This window comes from Podarcis gaigeae, assembly GCF_964106915.1.
Source record: "Podarcis gaigeae genome assembly, chromosome: Z".
Classification (NCBI taxonomy): Eukaryota; Metazoa; Chordata; class Lepidosauria; order Squamata; family Lacertidae; genus Podarcis; species Podarcis gaigeae.
The window spans coordinates 4,456,796-4,479,313 of record NC_139691.1 but is presented as its reverse complement, the minus strand read 5'-3'; the positions used below and the strand labels follow the sequence as shown (position 1 = coordinate 4,479,313).

Here is a 22,518-nt window from a genome sequence, read left to right as displayed (position 1 = left end):
ACAAATGGGACCTGCACACACAGAAATTATAATGGCTCCCTCCCCTCTTTCTTACACAGAGTCTCATCTGGAGTTTACGAGCCAGTGGTAATCGAAACCCATTAAATGTGAACAGAAGCAAGTAGACCTGCTGGAAACAGTCTCCTTACCCATCTGCGGTGGTGTTGGTGGATGCCATTCTTTATTCCTTTTCTAACCTCTCTTCAAGCAACATTCCAGGCAGGATTTCCGAAAAGCTGTTCCCTGACATGTGTGCACTGCAGAACCTTCTCCAAGGACTTGACACTCCAGAACATGCACTTTTGCCCAAATCTGCCTCATGTCTCCTCAGATTTATCTGGCAATGTCCCAGAATTTTCCTGCCAATCTTCCTTGTCAGGGGAAGACAACTCTGCACTCCATGTCAAACCCTCATTCCATTGAACCACTTTTTCTTCTCATGTGTAGGATTTTACTGATCCTGTGTCTCTCAGCCATTGGGTTATACCACTTTGAATACTTCCTCTCAACCCCCCTCCCCAAATCTAATTGGGGTTGAGGAGAAGCATTGTTAACTGAATGCAAAAGGCGAGGTGGAAGCAGCCACTTTGGTGCAATCACTCATGCAGCTTTTTCTTCAGCAGGCTTCTGCCTTGTAGATCACGGGAGAACTTTGCTGTGAGGACAGCTGCTGAGCAGAGCACCCAAATATATATTTTTTTAAGTTTAAAGTCAACAGCCCCAAAGATCATCCATTCATAGGAAATGGCTTTTCATTTCTGTTTTTCTTCCAAAAGGGCATTTCAAGAGTTGCTGAAAAATATAACTTGATTGTTCAAAGAAAGAGAGAAAACAAATGAATTACGAATGCTGAGCACATCATGGTATTGCCAGCTGCAGTCTTACAGTAGCAGCCCCCGCCCTCCGCTGCAGGACATGGAAGGGGGGGTGCCTGTCCTCAGTTTTAATTAGATGGAGCACTTTCCGGATTCCAAACGTACCTTTGAAAGGCTGTTTTCAGAAGTGCAACCTGCACTCTTCATTCATTTTTTGCAACAAGAACTGATGTTATAGGTTGGTAGGGGTGTCTGTAACAGTTGAGCATCAGAGCACCTCAGGTTACAGCTGCTTCAGGTTGCGTTTTTTCGGGTTACGCACCCACCGAAGCCCGGAAGTACCATAACAGGTTACTTTCGGGTTTCGGCGGTCACGCATGCGTAGAAGCGCCGAATTGCAATCCGCGTGTGCAGACGTGCCGCTGCGGGTTGCGAATGTGTATCCCACACAGATCACATTCACAACCAGAGCGTCCACTGTAATTATGATTCTGTCTGCTCATTGTGAGGCCAGTAGGAGAAATCATTTAACATTACGGCTACCTTCTGGGTCACAAAATGTGTTGAATTAGGGTAGTCTTTTATCCCATTCTGGGTAGGGAGAGTTTTGACACTCTTCCAAAACTGAAACATGGTTGATAGTTCTTCCCCCTGTCCCCTACCAGTCTTTCAGCTTTGATTTGGAATAGCTGCTGGAATTGCTGCTGCTATAATGAGTCCAGTCTCCTCTCCCTTTGCCTAAAATGTGCCTAAAATCTGTCCAGGAGGCTCCTGCTTTGGCCCATGGACTCCATCCCTTGCCGAATCAAGCTAAATCTGCTGAATGCAAGCAGCAGAATGAAGAGGTAGAGTAACCTTAAAACAGGAGAGATTCCGGTTTTTTAATGCTCCCCCTGTGTAAAGAAAAGCATTCTTCTGAAGCACTAGCACAGAAGGAAGAGCGGGTCTGGCTCAGTCTACTTGTTGCTGTGGTAGATTTCTGCTTGCAGGAGATGTTTGTTTTCATGGGAGAAAACTGCCATCTTGGGGTTCTTATACTACTTCATTTTCCTGCCTGTGCTTGCTGTGTCCTCATACTAGTTTACCACGATTTGGAGCATGGTGACAGGATTGGGTTTTGTAATAATTGATGCCTGAGCTTTTTCTCTGTTTCTTCTTTCCCCTTCCAACACTAAGACCTTGTAGGGGGGTGGGAATAACAGTTCAGGTATGCAGAAGAGGAGAAAGAGAGTCTGAGCTCAATTTTCTTTCCACCCTTATAATCCTGGCAATTGTATTGCTAGGTCTTAAGGAGTTTCCTGTCTTGACCTGGCTGCAGGCAGGACACGGGCACTACTTGAGTATAATTTCAGCTTATACGCTATTTTCCATTTAGCACCTTCCCCACCTCACTTTCATGTCTGCTGCTTTGCAGACAGCATATACATTTTTGGGAGCACTGCCAGCCACTGTTGAGAAGAGGCCAAGGCCATTAATGTTCTGTTAACACATGTGCTCAGCACTGGGTGTTTGTGTACATGAAAGCACACACATTCACACTTATCACCTGCAGCAAAGTAGAATGGGTGGGAGGGGCTCCTCCTTTTCTTTCTCCCCACCCCTGATACTTATATTCAAGTGGGCTGAGAGCCATCTTTGTAACAGAGGTATTTGTGAATGGAGTGCCACAGATGGAATTCAGGTGGGTGGGTGGGAATTGGGAAAGGAAACATGGCTCTGTCGGGTTGCTGTCTTTGAACTGACTAGACCACTGTGTTCTGAGGTGGAAGTGCGGGCACACAGCCTTCACATTACAGTCATACCTCATGTTATGTCCGTTTCATTTACGTTCTTTCAGGTTATGTCCTGCGGTGACCCGGAAGGGATACTTCTGGGTTTCGCCGCTCGCGCACGCGCAGACATGCAAAATGATGCCATGCGCACAAGTGGCGAATCGTAACCCGCCCATGCGCAGACGTGCCGCTGTGGGTTGCGCTCTTTTCAACCAGAGGTACCACTGTACATGTTTTGGAGCATCCTTTCTTTAGGGTTTAGCTATATTTAGGGCTCCAGGCTGCGCACATCATCTACTGCAGGGAGGGGGGAATTCATTCTGACTAGTGGGCCAGATTTTACTCCACCTACTGCTTTTGGGCCAAGTTTGACAGGTGGCCAAAACCTGAAGGGGCCTTGTAATCAGTTTTGCTGAACCCCTTTCCAAATGCTGTGCCGGATGGCGCTTTGAAGGAGCTTCTGAAGACACAACAATCAGCTGATTATCCGCTCTTCAGAAGCCCCTTTCACAGTTCTATCTTGAGCAGTGCTTTTCTTAGGGGTTCTGTAGGCATTGCCAAGCAGTGGTGCTTGCAAGCCCCTCTTTTCAGTTGCCGTGTAGGGCAGGTGGGCATGGCTTGGCCAAAATAGCCTCACGGACCAAATGGATAGACCCTGTGGGGGTCCCCGCAGGCCGGATAAATGAGTTCCTCGGGCCTTATCCGGCCTGCGGGCCTTACTTTGGGGACCCCTGATCAGGAGGAAGTAGGAGGGGAAAGGGCACCCTTCTGTTGCTACCTTCCCCAAACTGGTGTCCCCTAGAAGTTTGGGGCGACAGCTCCCTGCAGGCCCCAGCCAGTAACAACTGTTCTTAGGGGCCATCTTTCAGTGCTCTTGATGGCTTGTTAGGTTCTTGAAGCTTTGACTTAAAATGTGTTGCTATGATGAAATTGTGTGCTCTGTTGTGCCAAGCCACTTGGTACTGCTTTCAAGGCTAAACCAGCTTTGTTTCAATATTAGTAAGAACCAAGGGGGTCTGTGGGGTCTATGATTTTATCACCCCATCCTAAAATTCCATCCATGGCTCTTCTCTAAGTGCACTTCACTAGTTGAATAGGATCTGTATTGGGGAAGCTGGGGACTTTTTTTGGTCAGCCATTCTGCTGCTGCTTAAAATGTTAGTTGCATCACAAGCACAGTCTTTCTTGGCATAATTGGTGTGTTTGTTCCTAGTTGACTGGAAGATAATGGTTGTATTTGTTTTTTGTTTCTTAATTGAACTTCTCAGACCACTGATCCCGCTTGGAGACTTTTTTTCATTTCTTTATTCTTGATTTTTTGTTGAATTTTGTTTATGAACCCAGCAGGCTGGTGTTTTGCAGCTTTTCCCCCCTTTTCCTTTTTTTGCTTTTTTTTGAGGGGAATCACTGTTTCATTGCTATCTTGTGTTGGGGGTTATTATTATTATTTCTAGCTTGTGTGAGACAAAGCAGGAACCCAGTGAAGCCTCACCATTTTGATAGTCATACTGCTTTAAAACCCAGAAGTTTCGGCAACAACACCTCCATCAAATTCCCATCCCCTCAGGTCACGCAAAAGATTTTATAGGGGCAAATGTTTGTATCCAATGTTAGTTCTACTCAGAACAGACCCACTCAAATTAATGAATATTACCAACTTGGGCCCATTAATTTCACTGGGTAGAACATATTTGGATACCACCCTAAGACGATCTGGATGGTGTTGAACTCCCAACTCCCTTCAGGACTAGCTAGTAGGGCCAGTCATCAGGGATGATGGCAGTTGTAGACCAGCTTATCTGAAGGTACCTGGTTAGAGAAAGCTGTTAGCTGATAGGGAGCAGTATCTTTGTCCCCCCCCCCCCTTGTCCAGTGCCAAATGAGAACAGGTTGATCTTCAACTCCTGCAACTTAGACTTTTTTTGTGTTTTGGTATCTCCCTGTCTCTCTGTGAATCTGATCTGCAGAATGCAAAGGGTATTCAGTGTAATGGTATTTGTGGTGGGTAGTGAATGAGGCACCTTTTCCCTGTGGGTAATACATTGAGCCTTAGTGAATCGTGCTAATCTCCTGCTGCACTGATGTTGGAGATGGGCTCAGTAGAGACCCTGAAGGCTAGAATGGTGGTGAAAAGGGATCAGGTAACTGAATTTCAGAGTTTGCTCAGCACTTGGGGAGGGGCAAAAAGTAGTTATGTACTAAAATTCACTTGGCTGTCCCTGACTGGTTGAGATGATTTATTTCCTTATTTTAAAAGGCATGGTTTGTTCCTTTGTAAAGAAAGCCCAAGACACCAATGAGTGGCGATTTAAGGTCTTGAACATGAGCTGTGTTTATATTTCATTTTGTGTATTCTTGCCCTGCCCCCCCCCCCCCCGCTTAACAACAAAAAACAAACTCTGTGCAGCTGGACTGTGCCCATAATGTGAACCTCTGGAAGGCCCCATACCTGGTACGCATCGCGTTAAAGCGCCCATGTTAAATGCACCTCTCCTGGAGAGGGGGAACCTCAAGGAGAAGAGCAGATCTCTCCCTTGTAGCTTGATCTCAGGAGCTGCTAAACGAACCCACTTTTCCTGCTCCCCTCCTCAAGCTAGCTAAGGAAATATGTGCCATTGTTTCTTTGCCCTGTGGACAGGGCTGCTCTTCATAGGGCCTGATCCACAAACTCTCTGCCTAGTAGCAAGTGTTTGTAGGATCTTTAGCCCTCCACATCCCAAGGGCCTTGTTCTGCAGAGTCCCCATTATGGGCTGACTGCACCTGGCCATCCTACGTCAGGACTGGGAAACGTGGCCCTCTCAGTATTGGTGGACTGCAGTTCCCATCAGTCCCAACCAGCGTGGCAAAGGAAGCCACCCCAGTCTGTCCTAACCTTTCCCCTTCCCTCTTTGGCTAGTGGGGGGAGATATATTCCCCTTCCCCTGGAGAAGTAAAAGGAACTTGGAACTTAAGAGTAGAGCCTCTGATTCTTTTACTTTGCTTCAAGAGAAAATGTTTGCTAGTTTTGTTTTTTAAGCCCATATTTTTGAGAGGGTTAGAAAAAAAATGAGAGAGATCATGTTTATTTTCTTGGAAAAGTTATTGAGGCTCAGAAGAGAGCTGCGCTCAAGTTTATATTCAGATAATTCTATAGAGAGAAAGAGAGCGCGTAGATATTTTTGGAAAGGGAAAATGGGACTATGCAAACTTTTTTTAAGAATGCTTGAAGAGATAGATTTAACATTTTCTAAACCAGGCATAGGCAAACTCAGCCCTCCAGATGTTTTGGGACTACTATTCCCATCATCCCTGACCGCTGGTCCTGTTAGCTAGGGATGATGGGAGTTGTAGTCCCAAAACATCTGGAGGGCTGAGTTTGCCTATGCCTATTCTAAACTAAACACAGATTTAAGTAAAATCTAAATATTCCATTATCATTAAAAGCAAGTATAGAAGATATGTTAGTTCCACTGCTCTGTTCTTTCAATTATTCTTGTTCAGATTTTGTGGGGCTAGAGGAGAATGGTTTATGAATGTGTCTTTTCCCCCCCGCCCACACCATTTCTAACTTGCTCCACTAGTGTATTCTGGTTTTTTGTTTTCTAATGGAATGCTGTGCCGTCTCTGATTCAACCAATTGTGTTTGTGTTCTCTGATTTTTGCTTCCTAATGTAGAGAAGCCACAAGTATAAATGAGAAAATCACTATAATGTCAAATGTCATTACGGATTTGGGGGTAATAAAGGTGATCTTCATTCTTTTTCTTTTTGGTACTTCACATCTGATCTGTCTTGACTGTTTTTTTGTGTGTGGGTTTCCTTTTTATCTTCAGCCTTTTGGCATTCATGGGCTGCAAACACCTCTAAATACAGCACTCTGGACTTGCTGAGAATACAAGAGCCCTACTGGATCAGACCACAGGCCCATCTAGTCCAGCTTCCTGTTTCCTACAGTAACCAGACAGATGTCTCCAGGACGCCCATCCAGAAAGCTCATGAAAACCATGTGATTTGCACTTTCTGGCATTCTGCCTTGGCTCATGGATGTCTATAAACAAACACCAGTGTCTCCTCCCTTTCTGTGGTAGTTGCAACCTTCACCAACCTGTTTTGGGGCTGATAGCACTGGCACTACAAAGAATCTGGAGGGTACCAAGTTTGAGAAGGCAGTGTATTGAATTCCATAAGCCACATGTACATTTTTAGAAGGTAGCCGTGTTTCAGCTTCCTGCAGCAAAAACAAGGAAATTCTTGTGGCACCTTTAAAATATGAAACAAATTTGTTATGGCATAAGCCCATTTCATCGAAATGCAAGAAGTGACATATTAGTGGGCAGGTATATCAAAAAGAAAATAGCAAGGTGGGAGTTGAAGAGCAATGAGATAAAAATATTAGCTAATGATAGTTTTTGGAACAGTGGGCACATTCTGAATTTTGAGAGTGTTTTTGGTCCAGTCATAAAATGGCTGCCGTAGGGGTTTGGCATAACAGCAAAACACCACCATGGGCACCATAACAAAATTATGGAGCACAGTTAATTCTGCTCTCCAAACCTACCTGTTAACCATGGGAAGTCCACTATGTCCTACTGGTCCTGATTGTGAAGATACAGCTGTTAAGAAAGTACAAGAACCTCCCCCACCCCCATGGCAATCCTAAACCAAAGAATGGGCTGCTTACCCAGGAGTATAGCTATTTAAATACAAACATACTTGCTTCTAAAGTAGGCATATATACTATTCCACTGTAAGTGGGATTCTTAATGTACAATGAGTTGCAGAATTGTAGAGTTGAAAGGGACCCTGAGGTTATCCAACCCCTGCAATGCAGGAATCTCAACTAAAGCATTCATGGCAGATGCCCATCTTACTGAGTGTCTGCACATCAACTCTTGCATAGCTGGAGACAATCCTAAGTCCCTCTACAGAGTTTCTGCATTTGCCTTTTGGGGCTTATTATGTAATACTCAGAAGAGCCCAACACAGTAAATATATATCCTGATACTAGAAAAAGACATCAGTCAAACTGGAGATCCCAAATTCTATTAGAAAATAAGGCAGAAGCAGGAAAAGTGCACTAAGAGGGAGAGGAAAGGTGTGTACACCTGTCCTGGAGTGGTGAGAGTCTCCAGGAGTTCCCCCACTTACCCAGGGTTTGGTTTCCTTTAGATGGAGGTCAATGGAGTCTGGCTTCTTTATGATACATGGTTTTGTTTACACATATATACAACCTGAGAATACGATCTGCATTAACAGTTCAACAGATACTGGTTTCCCCCTTGGGTTTCTAGGGAAGCCCCAAGCCACAGCTTTGGCGCCAGCACAGAGCAAAATGAGTCTTTGTCTTCCAGCATCAACCAAAACACACCAAACTGACAATAGCACTTCAACCTTGGAAGGTGATGTTGCTTCCAATGGGTGGGGGACAATCACCCCCATTTGTCTCTGGATGTGTCAATGGTGGCACGTAACTAAGGCTATTACCTTATGAAGAAGAAACTGGTCTGACTGTTCAACTGCTGCTACTAGATTCTAAACCTTACTGGATGAAGAACTATAGGCCTAGAAAGGACCACAGATATCATCAAAACTAATACTCCAAACCTATAGCACCTATAAAGTTTTTTAATATGCCTGGGCGGAATGAATATTGCATTACTTGGTTTGAAAAGAGGGAATTCTGACAATGCAATTAATTTTTATTAAATTGAATTTGTTGCACATTGTTACCAAGGTAAGAATATAAAGAGCTTTACAATATAGAAACAAATACATTTTAAACTGGCTCAAAAGAACAAAAATATAAAAGAGAATCCTATTCTTAAAGGACAGGAGTGAAACATTCCACCTACTCAAGGAGGTCACAAATAATTAATAACCAAATACCTGGCAAGAAAAATGTTTTTGCCTTGTGCCTAATGCTATGTAGTGGTGGTGCCAGGCAAGCCGCCTGGGGGGAAAACATTCTGCAACCAGAGAGCTACCAACTACTTTCAGCAAAGTGGCTGTATATCATGAGGAAGCCTTCCATGGCCCAGATGCCAAAGTAGGCAGAGCAACTTAACTATGTATATGCAAAAGCTACTGGTTGTTATACACACCTCAACCTGAGCATATGGCCTTGGACCAAAGAGGAGAGGCCTGGAGGGTTGCATTCCGCCCTGATGTTCCCCAACAAGATAGATAGGGGGAAAGGTGCACAGTAGACAGTACTTTCTTAAAAGGTGAAATATTGAAGGCCCAAATGCAGACAATTCTAACAAGAAAGAAAAGTGGGAGGCATCTAAGGAAACAGGTGTGGCTGCATAAGGAGCTTGCAGATGAGGTGAGATTTAAGAAGGGCATGCATAATAAATGGAAGAAAAGGGAAATCACGAAGGAGGTTGTGGATGTAATCTCAGAGTCTCTGTCTATAATCTTTGAGAACTCTTGGGAGAACAGGTGAGGTCCCTGCAGACGAGGTGGGCAAATGCTCCCATTTTCAAAAGGGGGGGAAAGACCCACGTAACTACCAACTGGTGAGCTTGATATTGATATCAGTAAAGGTCCTAAAACACATAATTAAACAGTCTGTAAGCACTAAGAAAAGGATGCAGTGGGCTTCCTGTTTCCGGCGGTGGGAAATGGCTGTCTCCCATACGATCGGATCGCAGCCATGCCGGTAATTCAGAGCTGATGTGGGGGGTAATTATCCCTGGCAGAGACCCCCCAGGGTGGGGGTGGACTGTCTCGTAGACCCGCAGATTGTCCGAGATTGTCAGCTTGCATCAAGGTACAAGCAGCAGGACACTGGGTCACAAAGCGCGACACAGCTGGCACTCTCAGAGGTCGCTCTCATAGCCAGAAATATCTGTTTGATAAAATAACTGGATTTGAACAATAAAAACGGAACCTAAAGGTTAGAGTAGAGCTTTCCAAACTGCATGTTGTGACACGTTAGTGTGACGTGTGAACGCTCCCCATGCTCCTCCTGGGGCTGGAAAGGGGTTAGTTTAACCTCTGGTTTACTAGTAAAACTGAATTACTGTGTTGAGAAAAGATGCATGTCTAAAAAGTGTGTCACCAACATGAAAAGTTTGGAAAACTCTGGGTTAGAGTGACAGGCACTCACTGATAGTGACATAGCCAAAAAATAAAAAGCACCATCTCATTTTCCATGTATGACATTTCCTGGTTCACACTGAGAAGCCATTTTTAGTAGATGCTCTGATAGAGTGATGTTTGAGCTTATTGATTTATGTATGGATATTGTGATTATAAAAAATTGAAAATGTAATAAAAATTATTTAAAATAATAATAATAGAGAAGCCATTTTTAAATGCCCCCCGACACTGGAGAGGAATTGAAAGCTGCTGCTAGGAATCGGTGTGGAGATCCCATTTAACAAAGCTGGCAATTGAGCACCCATGTGCCCTCTCCATCACCAAACAAACGGTAGCAAAGAGAGGAGCTTTCTGTTCTGATTCAGTTGTTGCTCAAGTAAAATGGGGGTCATCTGACGGAAGGGTGTTCCACAGGGTGGTCACCACTACCGAGAAGGCCCTCTGCCTGGTTCCCTGTAACCTCACTTCTCACAGTGCTGGAACTGCCTGAAGGCCCTTGGCGCTGGACCTCAGTGTCTGGGCTGAATGATGGGGGTGGAGACACTCCTTCAGGTATTCTGGCCCAAGGTCATTGAGGGCTTTAAAAGTCAGCACCAACACTTTGAATTGTGCTTGGAAATGTACTGGGAGCCAATGTAGGTCTTTCAGGACTGGTGTTATGTGGTCTCCCAATCACCAGTCTAGCTGTCGTATTCTGGATTAGTTGTAGTTTCCGGGTCACCTTCAAAGGTAGCCCCACATAGAGCGCATGGCAGTAGTCCAAGCGGGAGATAACCAGAGCATGCACCACTCTGCCAAGACAGTCTACAGGCAAGTAGGGTCTCAGCATGTACCAAATGGAGCTGATAAACAGGACCAGGGAGTCCTCCATACCCACCAGCCTGTCTCCCCAAAACAGTACTTCTGTCTTGTCAGGATTCTACCTCAATCTGTTGGCCGCCATCCATCCTCCAACCTCCTTCAGACACTCACACAGGACCTTCCCTGCTTTCACTGGTTCTGATTTGAAAGAGAGGTGGAGCTGACTGGGTGTAAGGAAGCTCCCTAAGGTCCAGGCTCACTTACAGGACAGAAAGCCCCATTCAACTAATCAGGGTTTTACTTCTGGGAAGACATTTGCAGGACTGCACTGCAAATGGCCAACAAAACTGAACATTTCACACAAAAACAGTATGTGGTTGGGAAAGGGCTTTTTCTTCGATGGTCCCTGTTCTTGATGCTTTTTTGGGGAGGGGCAGGGACACTTTCCCCCTCCTCCCCTGTTACAGATCCCTCCACTGGTAATGTGAACAGCCTGTCAGTTAGAATGAAATAAATAGTCTTTCGAAAAATAAAAATATGGTGTCCGTGCTTCCGTCTATATATTCAACAAGTCTATGGTGAGGTTTCGACGTTCCCGAAAGTCACTTGCTAGTATAGCCTTTCCCCCTTTTCCTATCTCTATGATTGGTTGGGTGCTCTCTTCCGGCGCTTGTATTACGTCCTGAGTTCTGGTTGGACAGCCTGGCCGGAAGTGAACCCGTCAACCCGCCTTGGAAAGGGAGAGACCGGACTAGCCGCGCTTACTATGGTGAGTCCTTTTCCCTCCCCGCTGGTTGAGGGTCTCGCTGCGGGGAAAGGGCGTTTTGCTGCCTCTCTTTCGTTGGGACTCATATTGGGGAGCTGGGCGTTGCAGGGGCGGCCGCCTCCCTTCTTTGTTTCCCTTATTTCCCTTATTTGTTCTCAAGTTGTGAGTATCCAGATGTTGTTGGACTACAACTCCCATCATCCCTGAGCTCTGGCCTTGCTAGCTAGGGGTGATGGGAGTCGTAGTCCGACAACATCTGGGGACCCGCAGGTTGAGAAAGGCTGGTAGAATCATCTGTAGCTCAGCCAGGGAGCAGCGCTCTCGAACGGACCTTTCTCAGGACCTCTCCGAAGCATGGTTGCCACACGATGATAGGGCACATAAGTTTAATGAAAAGAACACCGCACTGCCCTTGTTGGGTGGGGGCTGGGCGGTGGGGTTTGGACCTTGTTGTACGACATGGGTCGATTCTCATGGACAGCTGTGGAACGATACATCGGTTTTATCTGTTTTCACTGTACAGCATAACGTCAAGTATTGGGTTTCAATATATTAATTCTTTAATGCAATCTACTCTTTTTTGAAAATCGTTTACTTAAAGAAAAGAAGCAAAGGTTGTTTTAAAAAAGTCCTCTGGGTTGTTTGCACGGAGTTAAAATAATATACAATTCTAACAATATAACAATAATTTTGAACAGTTTAAATTAGTAAAAAAATCAATCATTTCAACGCCCTGCCCAAAAAAACCTAGCACAAATAGCATAACATTTAAATTTCTGATTTTGTTCATATTTTTGTAACATATTATGTGAGCTTGTCTGTAATGTTTGCTTTTTATCTGTAGTTTGTTAACAAATGTTTTACCTTGTGTTTTGTAAACCACTTGGATGTTGAGTAAACGGCGTATATGTTGGTTTATGTTATATCTTGACTGCCTTTCATTGAGACCACCCTAATTTTTCTTCTACCTCTGGCTTTGTTTTAGGCCACTGCTACTGACCAGTTGGTTGGGTATGGCTTGGTAGCCTTCAGTCTCATTCTCTTTGCTTACTATACTGTCTGGATTATCATTCTGGTATGTTATTTATTATTGTTTTTAAAAAATCTTATTTTAGTACATTTATACCCAGCCTTTCCTCCAGGGCACGGGTAGGAAAACTGAGGCCTGGGGGGGGGGGTGGAATGTGGCCCTTAAAGCCTTTCTATTTGGCCCTCAGAACTTCTCCCTAGAGCTCACCTGTCACCTGCCTGAATGGAAGGTAGAGAGGTGTGTGTGCAGAAATTAGCCTGCTGTATAAGGGTGAAATGTTACATTCTTTGATTGGCCCACTTTTGCCTCTGGTCCTACCCACCATTAGCATGTTCCTCTTAGGATGCTCAGATGAGAATGTTGCCCCTGTGCTGAAAATGGTTCTCTACTTTGGCTCTAAGGAGCTCAGGGTGCTCTGTAATATTCTCCCTGTCCCCAGCTTATCCTCGCAACAAGCCTGTGAGGGAGGTTAGGCAGAACAATAGTTATTGAGCCAGCACCACTTAGTAAGCACTGTGACTGAGTGTGGGTTTAAATCCCGCTTCCTAGTCTCACTTGAACCATGGCACAACACCGGTTCTTGCAAATTCAATTGCAGCACAATTGTGATAGCAGCTCTCCCAAGGTTTTGGACGGGGATTTCCCCCTGTCTTACCAAGAGATGCTGGAGATTGAACCTGGGACCTTCTGCATGCCAAGCAGATGCGCCAACACTGAGCCACAAACCTTCCCAAAGAGGAACTTAAGAAGCTGCCTTATTCAAAGTCTCACAAGTAGCCCATCTAGCTCAGTATTGTTAACACTGACCAGCAGTGGGTCCCCAGATTTTAGATTGGGGACTTTTCCAGCCCTTCAAGGAGATGCTGACGATTGAACTTGTGGCCTTTTGCATTTCAAGCAGACGTTCTGCCACTTAGCTACAGAACTTCTGTAGGAAAGTCTTTCCAGTTGCCCACTCTGTGGTCCTATTTACTGGAGGTTTCAGGGGTTGAATCCAGGAAATTCCAGGTGCAAAGCGTGAGCTCCCTAACCATTGAGTTTGTGGTCCCTTTGACTTTCACAAAATCTCTGTGCAAAAAGGTGGAGGGGTGTTGGAATCTGGTCTGCTGCTGAGGGTACAGGCAGAAAGATTTCCGCATTTGCACTCACTGACATATGCACCTGTTCTTTCAGCCCTTCATTGAAATTGACCACCTGATTCACAAGTATTTTTTGCCACGAGAGTATTCGGTGATCATCCCTGTAGTTGCGGGGCTTGTGTTGCTGCTCTTTATAGGTAAGTCATATCTCCAGGTCTTCATGTTGTGTTTTGTTTTTTTACAGATGGAAACTTGTGATACGAATTTGGCAAGGAATCTCTGTATTGATTCATAATATTGGTGTACTGCCTAATAATTAACATTCTCTGGCCAGCAAATGATACAAAATTTAAAAGCTGTAAAAAATAATAAGGGGGGGGGGAGCCTCCAGTTCTCGTTGCACTATAGCTTCCACCAGCCCCAGCCAAAAATCTGAAAGGCAGGTCACAGAAAGAATGAGGAGATTAAAACAAACACAGGTGGTAGTTCAGGGGTGGGAAACATCCAGCCTCCCCATTTGGCCCACAAGCCCCAATCCATGCCCACTTGCCCCACACCTGACGTCGCATGTGAGATCAGTAGTGGGGCAGGTAGAGACATGGCTGCAGAAAGCAGGATTGAATAGCACATCAGCTGGTGACCGGAGAGTTAAATCCTGTCTGGTTCAGGCATGCCAGCAAGTTCTTACTAGAAACTGTTTGGTGTACCCAAACCCTGAAGAAAGCAGGGGGCGGTAATCCTGCTTGGGCAGTACCTCCCCACAGCCGACTGGAATGGGAAACTGTTCAAGGAAAGGAGTCAGAAATTGCTGGTCTCTTTGCCGGCCAATGGAGTGGCCCCACTTACCTTCTTTCCCTCTGCTGCAGCCTGATGGAATGGTTGCTGGAAGATGACAATCGCTCGAGGGAGGTGCCTGATGGAACTGGCTTCTCAGAAGAACCTGTCTTATTTGTGTTGCCTGTTCTTCCTTTCACATAACCTGAAATGTGCAATGTAAAGCCTAGGGGGTGAGGAAATGAGGTTCCTTCCTCATTTTGATATATAGAGAAGAGTTCTTCCAATACACCAATGGTTCTATTGCCGTAGAACAGCTTTGTTTCTTGACTAACGATGGCCGAGAGGCTGATGTTGCTCAGGGCAGCACAGCAGTGCCTTAAAACAGATTTCCCTCCCTTTGTGTTTTGCTAGGAACGTTCATAGCCACCATCACATGGAAGAACCGGAAGGCTGCGAAGAAATCTGCATGAAGGTGGCAAGAAGGAAGGAGGACACAGGAAATCCTGCAGGCACTCTTGACAACAGCAACGTGTGTGGTTTTTCCCCCCCACCAAATCATTTTTATTGAACAGCAACACATTCTCTGGGGCGGCCCAGCCCACAATAACTAGCAGATACCAGATGCTAGGAAGGGCAGAGGGACTTGCCTGCTACCCTCATCATCTATGTCCCAGTCTGGGTATGGACCAAAGGGACTCAAAGCCAGAGGCACCACAAACAATGCTGCTCTGTTCCAGCCTTTTGGAATACTTAGATCAGTGCCCCAATGTCCTCTTGGCTACCCCAGTAAAGAGCCTAAATCTGGGGTAGCCAGCAAGGCGCTCTCCAGATGTTGTCACACTCACACTCACCCCCATCATCCCATAACCATTGGCCATCCAGTGGTTGCGACTCCACCCCAAAGTAAAGGGCATCAGGTTCCCCATCCCTTCTCCGGAAGGGAGGCCTTGTCTAAACAGAGGTCTTCCTCCATCTCTCAAATGCTGTAGGGGATGTCTTGGAGTACAGGTGGAGAACCTGTGGCCCTTCCATATGTTGTTAGGCTACATCTCCTGCCATCCCTGAACCACTGGGGGCTGATGGGAGCTAGAGTCGCAACAGCAGCTGCAAGGTGCCATATTGGCTACCTCTGGTTGCACTGCAACCTCTTTTTGTTGACACACTTTTCCCACTTCCCCTGCCTCCTCCACCTCCTTCAATTCCATCTTTCTGCCACCACCAATCCCACTCCCCTTTCAGCTCTTTGAACCATGTTTTCCTTCAGTTTGGCCTCCCCTAGTACAGTCGCTGTGGATTACTACTCCCAGAAGCCCCGGGCAGTTCTGCTGCATCCTACGAGCCCCTTTGCTTGTCACAATTGCAAAAGAGGTCCTAGGAACACTTTCACATGTTCACTGGCAGCATTTGGACAGCCTGACTTTTGAAGTAGGGTCATACAGCTGAAACCGGCACTCTTACTGCTATGCTGACCCAGAGTTGTCTGATGAGTAAGCAGGTCCCACATGAGAGCAAAGCTTTGCTTACAGCTGTGGCATGTTTGTGTGTGCACTTATGGTCCTGCCAGTATTGCTGTTTGACTCCCAACTTCCATCATCCCTAAGCATTGGCTGTGCTGACTGAGGCTGATGGGAGTTGGAGTCCTCCAATGGTTGAAGGGCCACAGATTCCTCACCCCGACTTAGAGCTTGTCTGAGGCTGCCTGGCTGGCACATAAGAGCCCGCCTTTGTTGTCCTGGAGTATTAATTCAGTTTTGTAATTTTATTAACCCAGAGGCGGGGAAAGTTAACCCACTAGCTGGGCTTGGCATTTGCTCTGGGGCTCAGACTGCACATCTGTTAAATGGAGGTATAAACACTGAGCGGGGTTGATGGTTCCACTCACAGCATGGGGATTCGCAAGCAGGAAGAACCTTTTGTGAAACCACCCTGTCTTTTGAATGTTAAAAAGAGAAAAGAGGAGAGGGAAAGCTGGAAGCAGTGCCCAAAAAGCAGTGCAAAAGAATATCCAATCCAGTCCTACTCAGCGTAGACTCATTGAAATGACTGGGCATGACTAATTTAGCCCCATTCATTTTAGTGGGTCTACTGTGAAATAGGACTAGCATTGGACAACCCTCTGTATGGCTCTTTGAGCTAAAAACAGGTTTCCTGACCAAAGTGTGCTGAGCTTATCAGAATAAACAGTTAATGGCCCCTCTTCTTCTAGTTTTGGTTATTGCTATTATTTCCTCTGCCTATGTATGTATTGGAGACTCTCCTCAGAATTGTCTCCCCAGGCTCTTGCCCTGTAATCCCAGCAGCTCTGGTAATAAAACATGTTTTTTTCCACGGGTACAGTTTTGCAGGCTCCATCTCTTTTCTGTATTTATTTCAGCTTTATAGAGCCATATTATTTATTTCAGCTTTATAGAGCCATATTTTGACCGGGGGGGGGGGGCAGCACCTTCCTGTTTCACCTCACCTGGCCCCTTCACGTTTTACCTCAGGTAGCATCTTCCCATTTTACCTCAGGCAGCAAAATGGGACGCACCACCCCTGCCTTCCTCAAACAAAAAAACCATTGTGGTTGGTGGTGAGTGAGGAGTGGGGAAGAGGTTCAAAATTTGGTGTCTCCAATGGAAAGAAGCAGAGGGTGGTCTCTCTCTGAAGTCCTGAGGCAGAAGAGAGAAGCCTGGGCTGGTTGTAGACAGTCTGACCTGGCATAAGACAGATGATGTTCCAGTCCGGATGTTCCTCCAGAAGCCCTGTTTATTCAGCCTTCATCCTGATTTGCTTGCATGAAGCTTATGTGGTGGTTGGGCTATGGGGTCTTACATTTAAAACCATCTTACATTTTACATTTAAAACCATATATTAAGCACATGGCTTCCCTCAAAGAACCGTAATTCATCCACCACAGAGCTGCATCCTTAACAAACTACAATTCCTAGGATTCCGGGGGGGGGGGGTGTCACATGGTCTGAATGTATGGTGTGAATGTGACCCAAAACCTGGTCTTTTTTCAGCATTATTTTTTATTCGTTTACTGGGCAGTTATATAACATGGAGGATTCATCCTCTATTAACTGATTGCAGGGTGTTTACATGTCTTCCCATTACTTGTTCCACACTTCTCAATACATTTCCCATCAGTTTCTTAGCTGCAAAAAGTCAGATTCTTTCTTTAAAGTGGATGTATTGTGCTAGGCCAACAGAGTGGTTTAATTCACTCTGATTGTGCCATCCTAAAGCCCTGGTAGGCACTTGACTGAAATACAGGAATCTTAAGAATATTCCAGATGGAGGAGGGCTTCCATGGATGATGGTCAGACATGTGTAGACACACACAGGTTGCCTACTCCTGGTGCAAAGGCTAAAGCAGCATAGTAAATTGGCAGCAGTGGTTGGTACCTATTGGAACTGCAGTGCGGAAGGCCCCAAGTTTGCCAGGCCTCCTGGTATGACCTGAAGTATCCAAGTTTCCCTGGCTCCTTTCACATGGCAGGTGGGTTTGAATCTCCAAGTGGGCAAGAGCTGGTGGCAGACAATAGCATGAACATTATGGGGACCTGCCCTTCTCCCCTCCCCTCTCCCAGTTAACCTCTGCCTCCAGGGCTGTGACATAATCGGTGGCCTCTCCCTTGATATCACCAGGGACCACCCCTAGGTATCAGGTTTGAAATCTGGGGTGCTCCCAACCTGGTACCACTAGAAGGCCTGGAGACCATCAGTGCATACCCTCCCAAGTGCCCCAATTTCCCAGGGACGGTCCCAGAATGACAAAAGTCATTCTGGCTTCTGATTTGATGCCAGAATGTCCCTATTTTTCAACTCAGGGCCTTTTCAAGTCTGGCTCCGGCCTGGTGGAACGCTCTGCCTCATGAGACCAGGGCCCTGCAGGATCTGATTTCTTTCCGCAGGGCCTGTAAGACAGAGTTGTTCCGCCTGGCCTTTGGCTTGGAGCCAATTTGATTCCCTTCCTCTCTCTCTCTCTCTCTCTCTCTCTCTCTCTTCCTCTTTCTTTCTTTTCCTTCTCCTCCTGCGATGAGGCTACATTTTAATATTTTAATGTTCCATTATTTTAATGTTGTATTTTATTTTTGTTTTTAAGTTGTAATCTTTTTTTTCCTTTTTTTAATATAAATATTTATTAAGAATTTTTATAAGAAAAAAGCATAAATAACAAACAACATTGCTTATGTCATACACAAAATTTCATAACTCGTTTGGACTTCCTCACATCTCCCGCTCCCACTTACATTGTTAAAAAAATTTTTTCAAGCAAATTATCATCTTGTTTACAATCTTATATCCACTCATTTAAATATAATCTGATAGTTCTCCCAAAGGATTTGTCTTTTCCTTTATCTCGCTTATCGTCTAGTTTCAATCTAGTTTAGTGGTGGCCAATTATTTATGATCAAGCATCCTTCTTAACATTCAATCAAATTACAATATTTTTGTAAATAAGTTTTAAATTTCTTCCAGTCTTCTTCCATCCTTTCTTCTCCCAGGTCTCGGATTCTGCCGGTCATCTCTGCCAGTTGCATATAGTCTATCAGCTGCATCTGCCATTCTTCCAGTGTGGGTAGATCTTGAGTCTTCCAATTTTTGGCAATGAGTATCCTTGCTGCTGTTGTTGCGTACATAAAAAATGTTCGGTCCTTCTTTAACACCCCCTGGCCGACAATACCCAAGAGGAAGGCCTCTGGTTTCTTGGTGAAGGTATACTTAAATACCTTTTTCAGCTCATTATATATCATTTCCCAGAAAGCCTTCACTTTGGGGCAGGTCCACCAGAGGTGAAAGAATGTTCCTTCATTTTCCTTACATTTCCAACATTTATTATCAGACGAATGGTATATTTTGGCAAGTTTAACTGGGGTCATGTACCATCTATATATCATTTTCATTACATTTTCCTTCAAAGCATTACATGCAGTGAAGTTCAGCCCAGTGGTCCACAACCTTTCCCAGTCCTCAAACATAATGTTATGCCCAATATCCTGTGCCCACTTTATCATAGCAGATTTAACCAGTTCGTCTTGTGTATTCCATTTTAACAGCAAGTTATACATTCTTGATAGTACCTTAGTCTTTGGTTCTAACAGTTCTGTTTCCAACTTCGATTTCTCCACCTGGAACCCTAGTTTTTTGTCATTTTTAAAAACTTCTTTAATCTGGGCGTAATGTAACCAGTCTCGCACTTTACCCTCCATTTTCTCCAAACTCTGCAATTTCCAATTGTCACCGTCTTTTTCTAATATTTCCCAATATTTTGGCCATTTGGCCTCCATATTGGGTCTTTTTCGGGCCTTGGCTTCCAGAGGGGACAGCCACCTCGGAGTTTTGTTTTCCAATAAGTCTTTATATTTTGTCCAGACATTAAATACTGCTTTCCTGACAATATGGTTCGTAAAGGCCTTATTGATCTTAACTTTATCATACCATAAATATGCATGCCAGCCAAAAGCATTGTTAAAACCTTCCAAATCCAACACATCAGTGTCTTCAAGAAGTAGCCAGTCTTTTAGCCAGCAGAAAGCTGCGGCTTCATAGTACAGTTTTAAGTCTGGCACGGCGAAGCCCCCTCTTTCTTTCGCATCAGTAAATATCTTAAACTTAATTCTGGGCTTTTTGCCCTGCCAGACAAATTTAGAAATATCTCTCTGCCACTTCCGGAAACACTCCGTCTTGTCCACAATTTGCAATGTTTGAAACAAAAACAACATCTTTGGCAGTACATTCATCTTAATAGCAGCAATTCGGCCTAGCAAAGAAAGCTTCAATTTTGACCAACTGTCCAAGTCTCTCTTAATTTCAGACCAACATTTTTCATAATTATCCTTAAATAGACTCAGATTTTTTGCTGTTATTTTTACCCCTAGGTACTTTACTTTTTTAACCACAGTTAGTTCTGTTTCTCTCTGAAACCGTTCTGACTCTGTATCTGTCAAGTTTTTCCCCAACATCTTGGTTTTCTGTTTATTTAGTTTAAATCCCGCCACCCGACCAAAGTCTTGAATCAGTTGTAATACTCTTTTTGTACTAGATTCTGGCTCCTGCAAGGTCAAGACTAGGTCATCTGCAAAAGCTTTCAGTTTATATTGTTTCGCTCCGACCTGGATCCCTTGCACCAACCGGTCCCCTCTAATCCTATTCAAGAGCACCTCCAGGACCGAAATGAATAGCAGAGGGGAAATCGGGCAGCCTTGTCGTGTACCTTTTTCAATTTTAAACTCTTCCGTAACCACATTGTTAACTATCAATTTTGCCTTCTGCTCTGAGTATATTGCATCAATCCCATTCTCAAAACCCCGTCCCACTCCCATTTCTTTTAAATTTCCCTTCATAAATTTCCAAGAAATATTATCAAAGGCCTTCTCCGCATCTATAAAAATTAACACTGCTTTTGTGTTTATGTTTGTTTGCAAAAGTTCCAAAATGTCAATGATGTTCCTTGTGTTGGCAAACATATGTCTACCTGGGAGAAAGCCTGCCTGATCTTTATGAATTACTTCGTTTAAGACTCTTTTAAGTCTGCTTGCCAAAATATCTGCAAATATTTTATAATCCACATTTAAAAGGGAGATGGGACGGTAGTTCTTAAGTTGTGTCTTCTCAGTTTCCGATTTTGGTATCAATGTGATGAAAGCTTCCTTCCACGATTCCGGCGCCTTCTTTCCCTCCATAATTTCGTTGCTGACCTCCATCAATGGTTGTATCAGATAATCTTTTAGTGTCTTATAATACTTGGAGGTCAAGCCGTCTGGCCCTGGAGATTTGCCCTTAAGTTGTAATCATTCATCTTGTTTTTATTATTGCTTGTAAGCCGCTCTGAGCCCAGCCTTGGCTGGGGAGGGCGGGGTATAAATAAAAAATTATTATTATTATTATTATTATTATTATTATTATTATTATTATTATTTCCCCTGCCAGTGCTGCTGCGAACAAGCTCAGGGAGGAGGAGGTGGCACATGTCCTTAAGGTCCACAAATAACAACACTTTGGAGGTCCCAAGCCTCAAGGAGGTTAGATTGATTTCAACTAGGGCCAGGGCCTTTCCAGCACTGGCCCCGACTTGGTGGTACGCTCTGTCACAAGAGACTAGGGCCCTTATTGGACTTGACAACTTTCCACAGGGCCTGCAAGACAGAGCTGTTCCACCTGGCCTTCGTTTGGACTCGGTCTGACCCTTATGTTTCTCTCCCCTTATGGTCTTGATTTATCGGCAACTTTAAAATGAGGCTGCATTTTAAATTGCATTTTAACCTGTATTTTAAATTGGTTGTCCCCCCCCTCTCTTTCTCCCCATTATGTTTTTACTGTGATTTTATTGATGTTAGCCACCCTGAGCCAGGCTCTGGCCGGGGAGGGTGGGATATAAATAATAATAATAATAATAATTATTATTATTATTAAGTGGCAGCAGCGGTAGTGGTGGCTGCAAAGCAGCATCACGTTACCACTCCATGGCTGCTGCTGCTGCAGCCATTCTCCTCCCTCCTCCTCTCCTGTGGGCAGTTCACAGCGACTGCTAGAGAGCAGGTGAGGAGGAGAAGGGGCTGCTGCCGCTAAGGCCCTGCCCTGTGTGACACACTAGCTCTGAGGGGCAGGCAGAGGGCAGGACCGCCCTGGGCGGGGAGAAAGGGGGAGCAGAGTGCAAGGAGTTTTGATTTTTTAAAAAGTATTAAAAAATGCTTTGTGGATCTGATCTTGCCCCTTTGTAAAATCTATTTATTGGGGTGTGTGTTCTTTTTTTGTAAATCTACCAAAAAATAAAATCTCTATTAAGGGGTTTTCTCCAGTGTGGTGTAGTGGTTCAGAGCAGTGGACTCGTAATCTGGTGAACCGGGTTCGCTTCCCTGCTCCTCCACCTGCAGCTGCTGGTGACCTTGGGCCAGTCACACTTCTCTGAAGTCTCTCAGCCCCACTCACCTCACAGAGTGTTTGTTGTGGGGGAGGAAGGGAAAGGAGATTGTTAGCCGCTTTGAGACTCCTTTGGGTAGTGATAAAGCGGGATATCAAATCCAAATTCCTCCTCCTCCTCCTCTTCTTCTTCAAGACTTTGGAGGGCAAGTGTTCTGTGTCCCATAAGAGTAGTGGCAGTGGCACTTGCCCTTCTTCTGATAGGAAATGCTCAGTGTGGGTGGGATGAAATATGGGGGAGGGAGCGATCGGGTGTGTGTGTGAGAAATGTCCCTATTTTTATCTGTGGAATGTTGGAGGATATGTTGGTGCCCATGATGGACAGACGGCTGGCTGAGGGCAGAGTGCGGTTGGTGGAGGCAGTGCCACACTCACCTGTATGGACCAGCCTCCTCTGTCCTTTGGCCCAAGAACCCGATCCAATTTCATCTCCTCATGCAATGGAACTCCCAATGTGGCCCTCTGAAAGGCCACCAGACTGCCATCT

At 45.0% G+C, this 22,518-nt stretch overlaps 2 protein-coding genes and 2 long non-coding RNA genes across 10 annotated transcripts in view; 2 read left to right on the top strand and 2 right to left on the bottom strand.

Moving 5' to 3' along the window:
* EEIG1 (estrogen-induced osteoclastogenesis regulator 1) overlaps positions 1–6,345 on the top strand; it is a 52,878-nt gene extending 46,533 nt beyond the window's left edge. For all 6 annotated transcript variants that reach the window (XM_083721844.1, XM_083721842.1, XM_083721843.1 and 3 more), the window contains one exon: positions 60–6,345. In XM_083721844.1, coding sequence (XP_083577970.1) covers positions 60–105 — 46 coding nt within the window. In that variant the 3' untranslated portion in view covers positions 106–6,345. The remainder of the gene's footprint in view (positions 1–59) is intronic.
* On the bottom strand, positions 165–8,043 carry LOC310836545. Its single transcript, XR_014560128.1, has 2 exons — positions 7,715–8,043; positions 165–805 (listed from the first exon to the last, which is right to left on the bottom strand). It is a non-coding gene; the product is annotated as an uncharacterized lncRNA (long non-coding RNA).
* Positions 8,044–11,132: 3,089 nt separating this feature from the next.
* On the top strand, positions 11,133–16,320 carry DPM2 (dolichyl-phosphate mannosyltransferase subunit 2, regulatory). Of its 2 annotated transcripts, none has more exons than XM_083721917.1 (4): positions 11,133–11,240; positions 12,223–12,312; positions 13,441–13,543; positions 14,535–16,320. In XM_083721917.1, exons 1-4 carry the CDS (start codon positions 11,238–11,240, stop codon positions 14,591–14,593), a joined length of 255 nt encoding a protein of 84 aa, XP_083578043.1. In that variant the 5' UTR covers positions 11,133–11,237; the 3' UTR covers positions 14,594–16,320. The 2 variants fall into 2 exon arrangements, with proteins under 2 accessions (XP_083578043.1, XP_083578044.1); XM_083721918.1 differs by lacking the exon at positions 11,133–11,240 and adding an exon at positions 11,473–11,594.
* LOC310836541 lies at positions 14,671–22,510 on the bottom strand. The gene is made up of 2 exons (XR_014560125.1): positions 22,407–22,510; positions 14,671–16,774 (listed from the first exon to the last, which is right to left on the bottom strand). It is a non-coding gene; the product is annotated as an uncharacterized lncRNA (long non-coding RNA).
* Positions 22,511–22,518: the final 8 nt, after the last annotated feature.

Coding starts and splice junctions, on each gene's coding strand:
- DPM2 (XM_083721917.1), top strand. Junction 12,313..13,440: donor CTGTCTGGATTATCATTCTG/GTATGTTATTTA, acceptor CTGTTCTTTCAG/CCCTTCATTGAAATTGACCA. Junction 13,544..14,534: donor TGTGTTGCTGCTCTTTATAG/GTAAGTCATATC, acceptor GTGTTTTGCTAG/GAACGTTCATAGCCACCATC.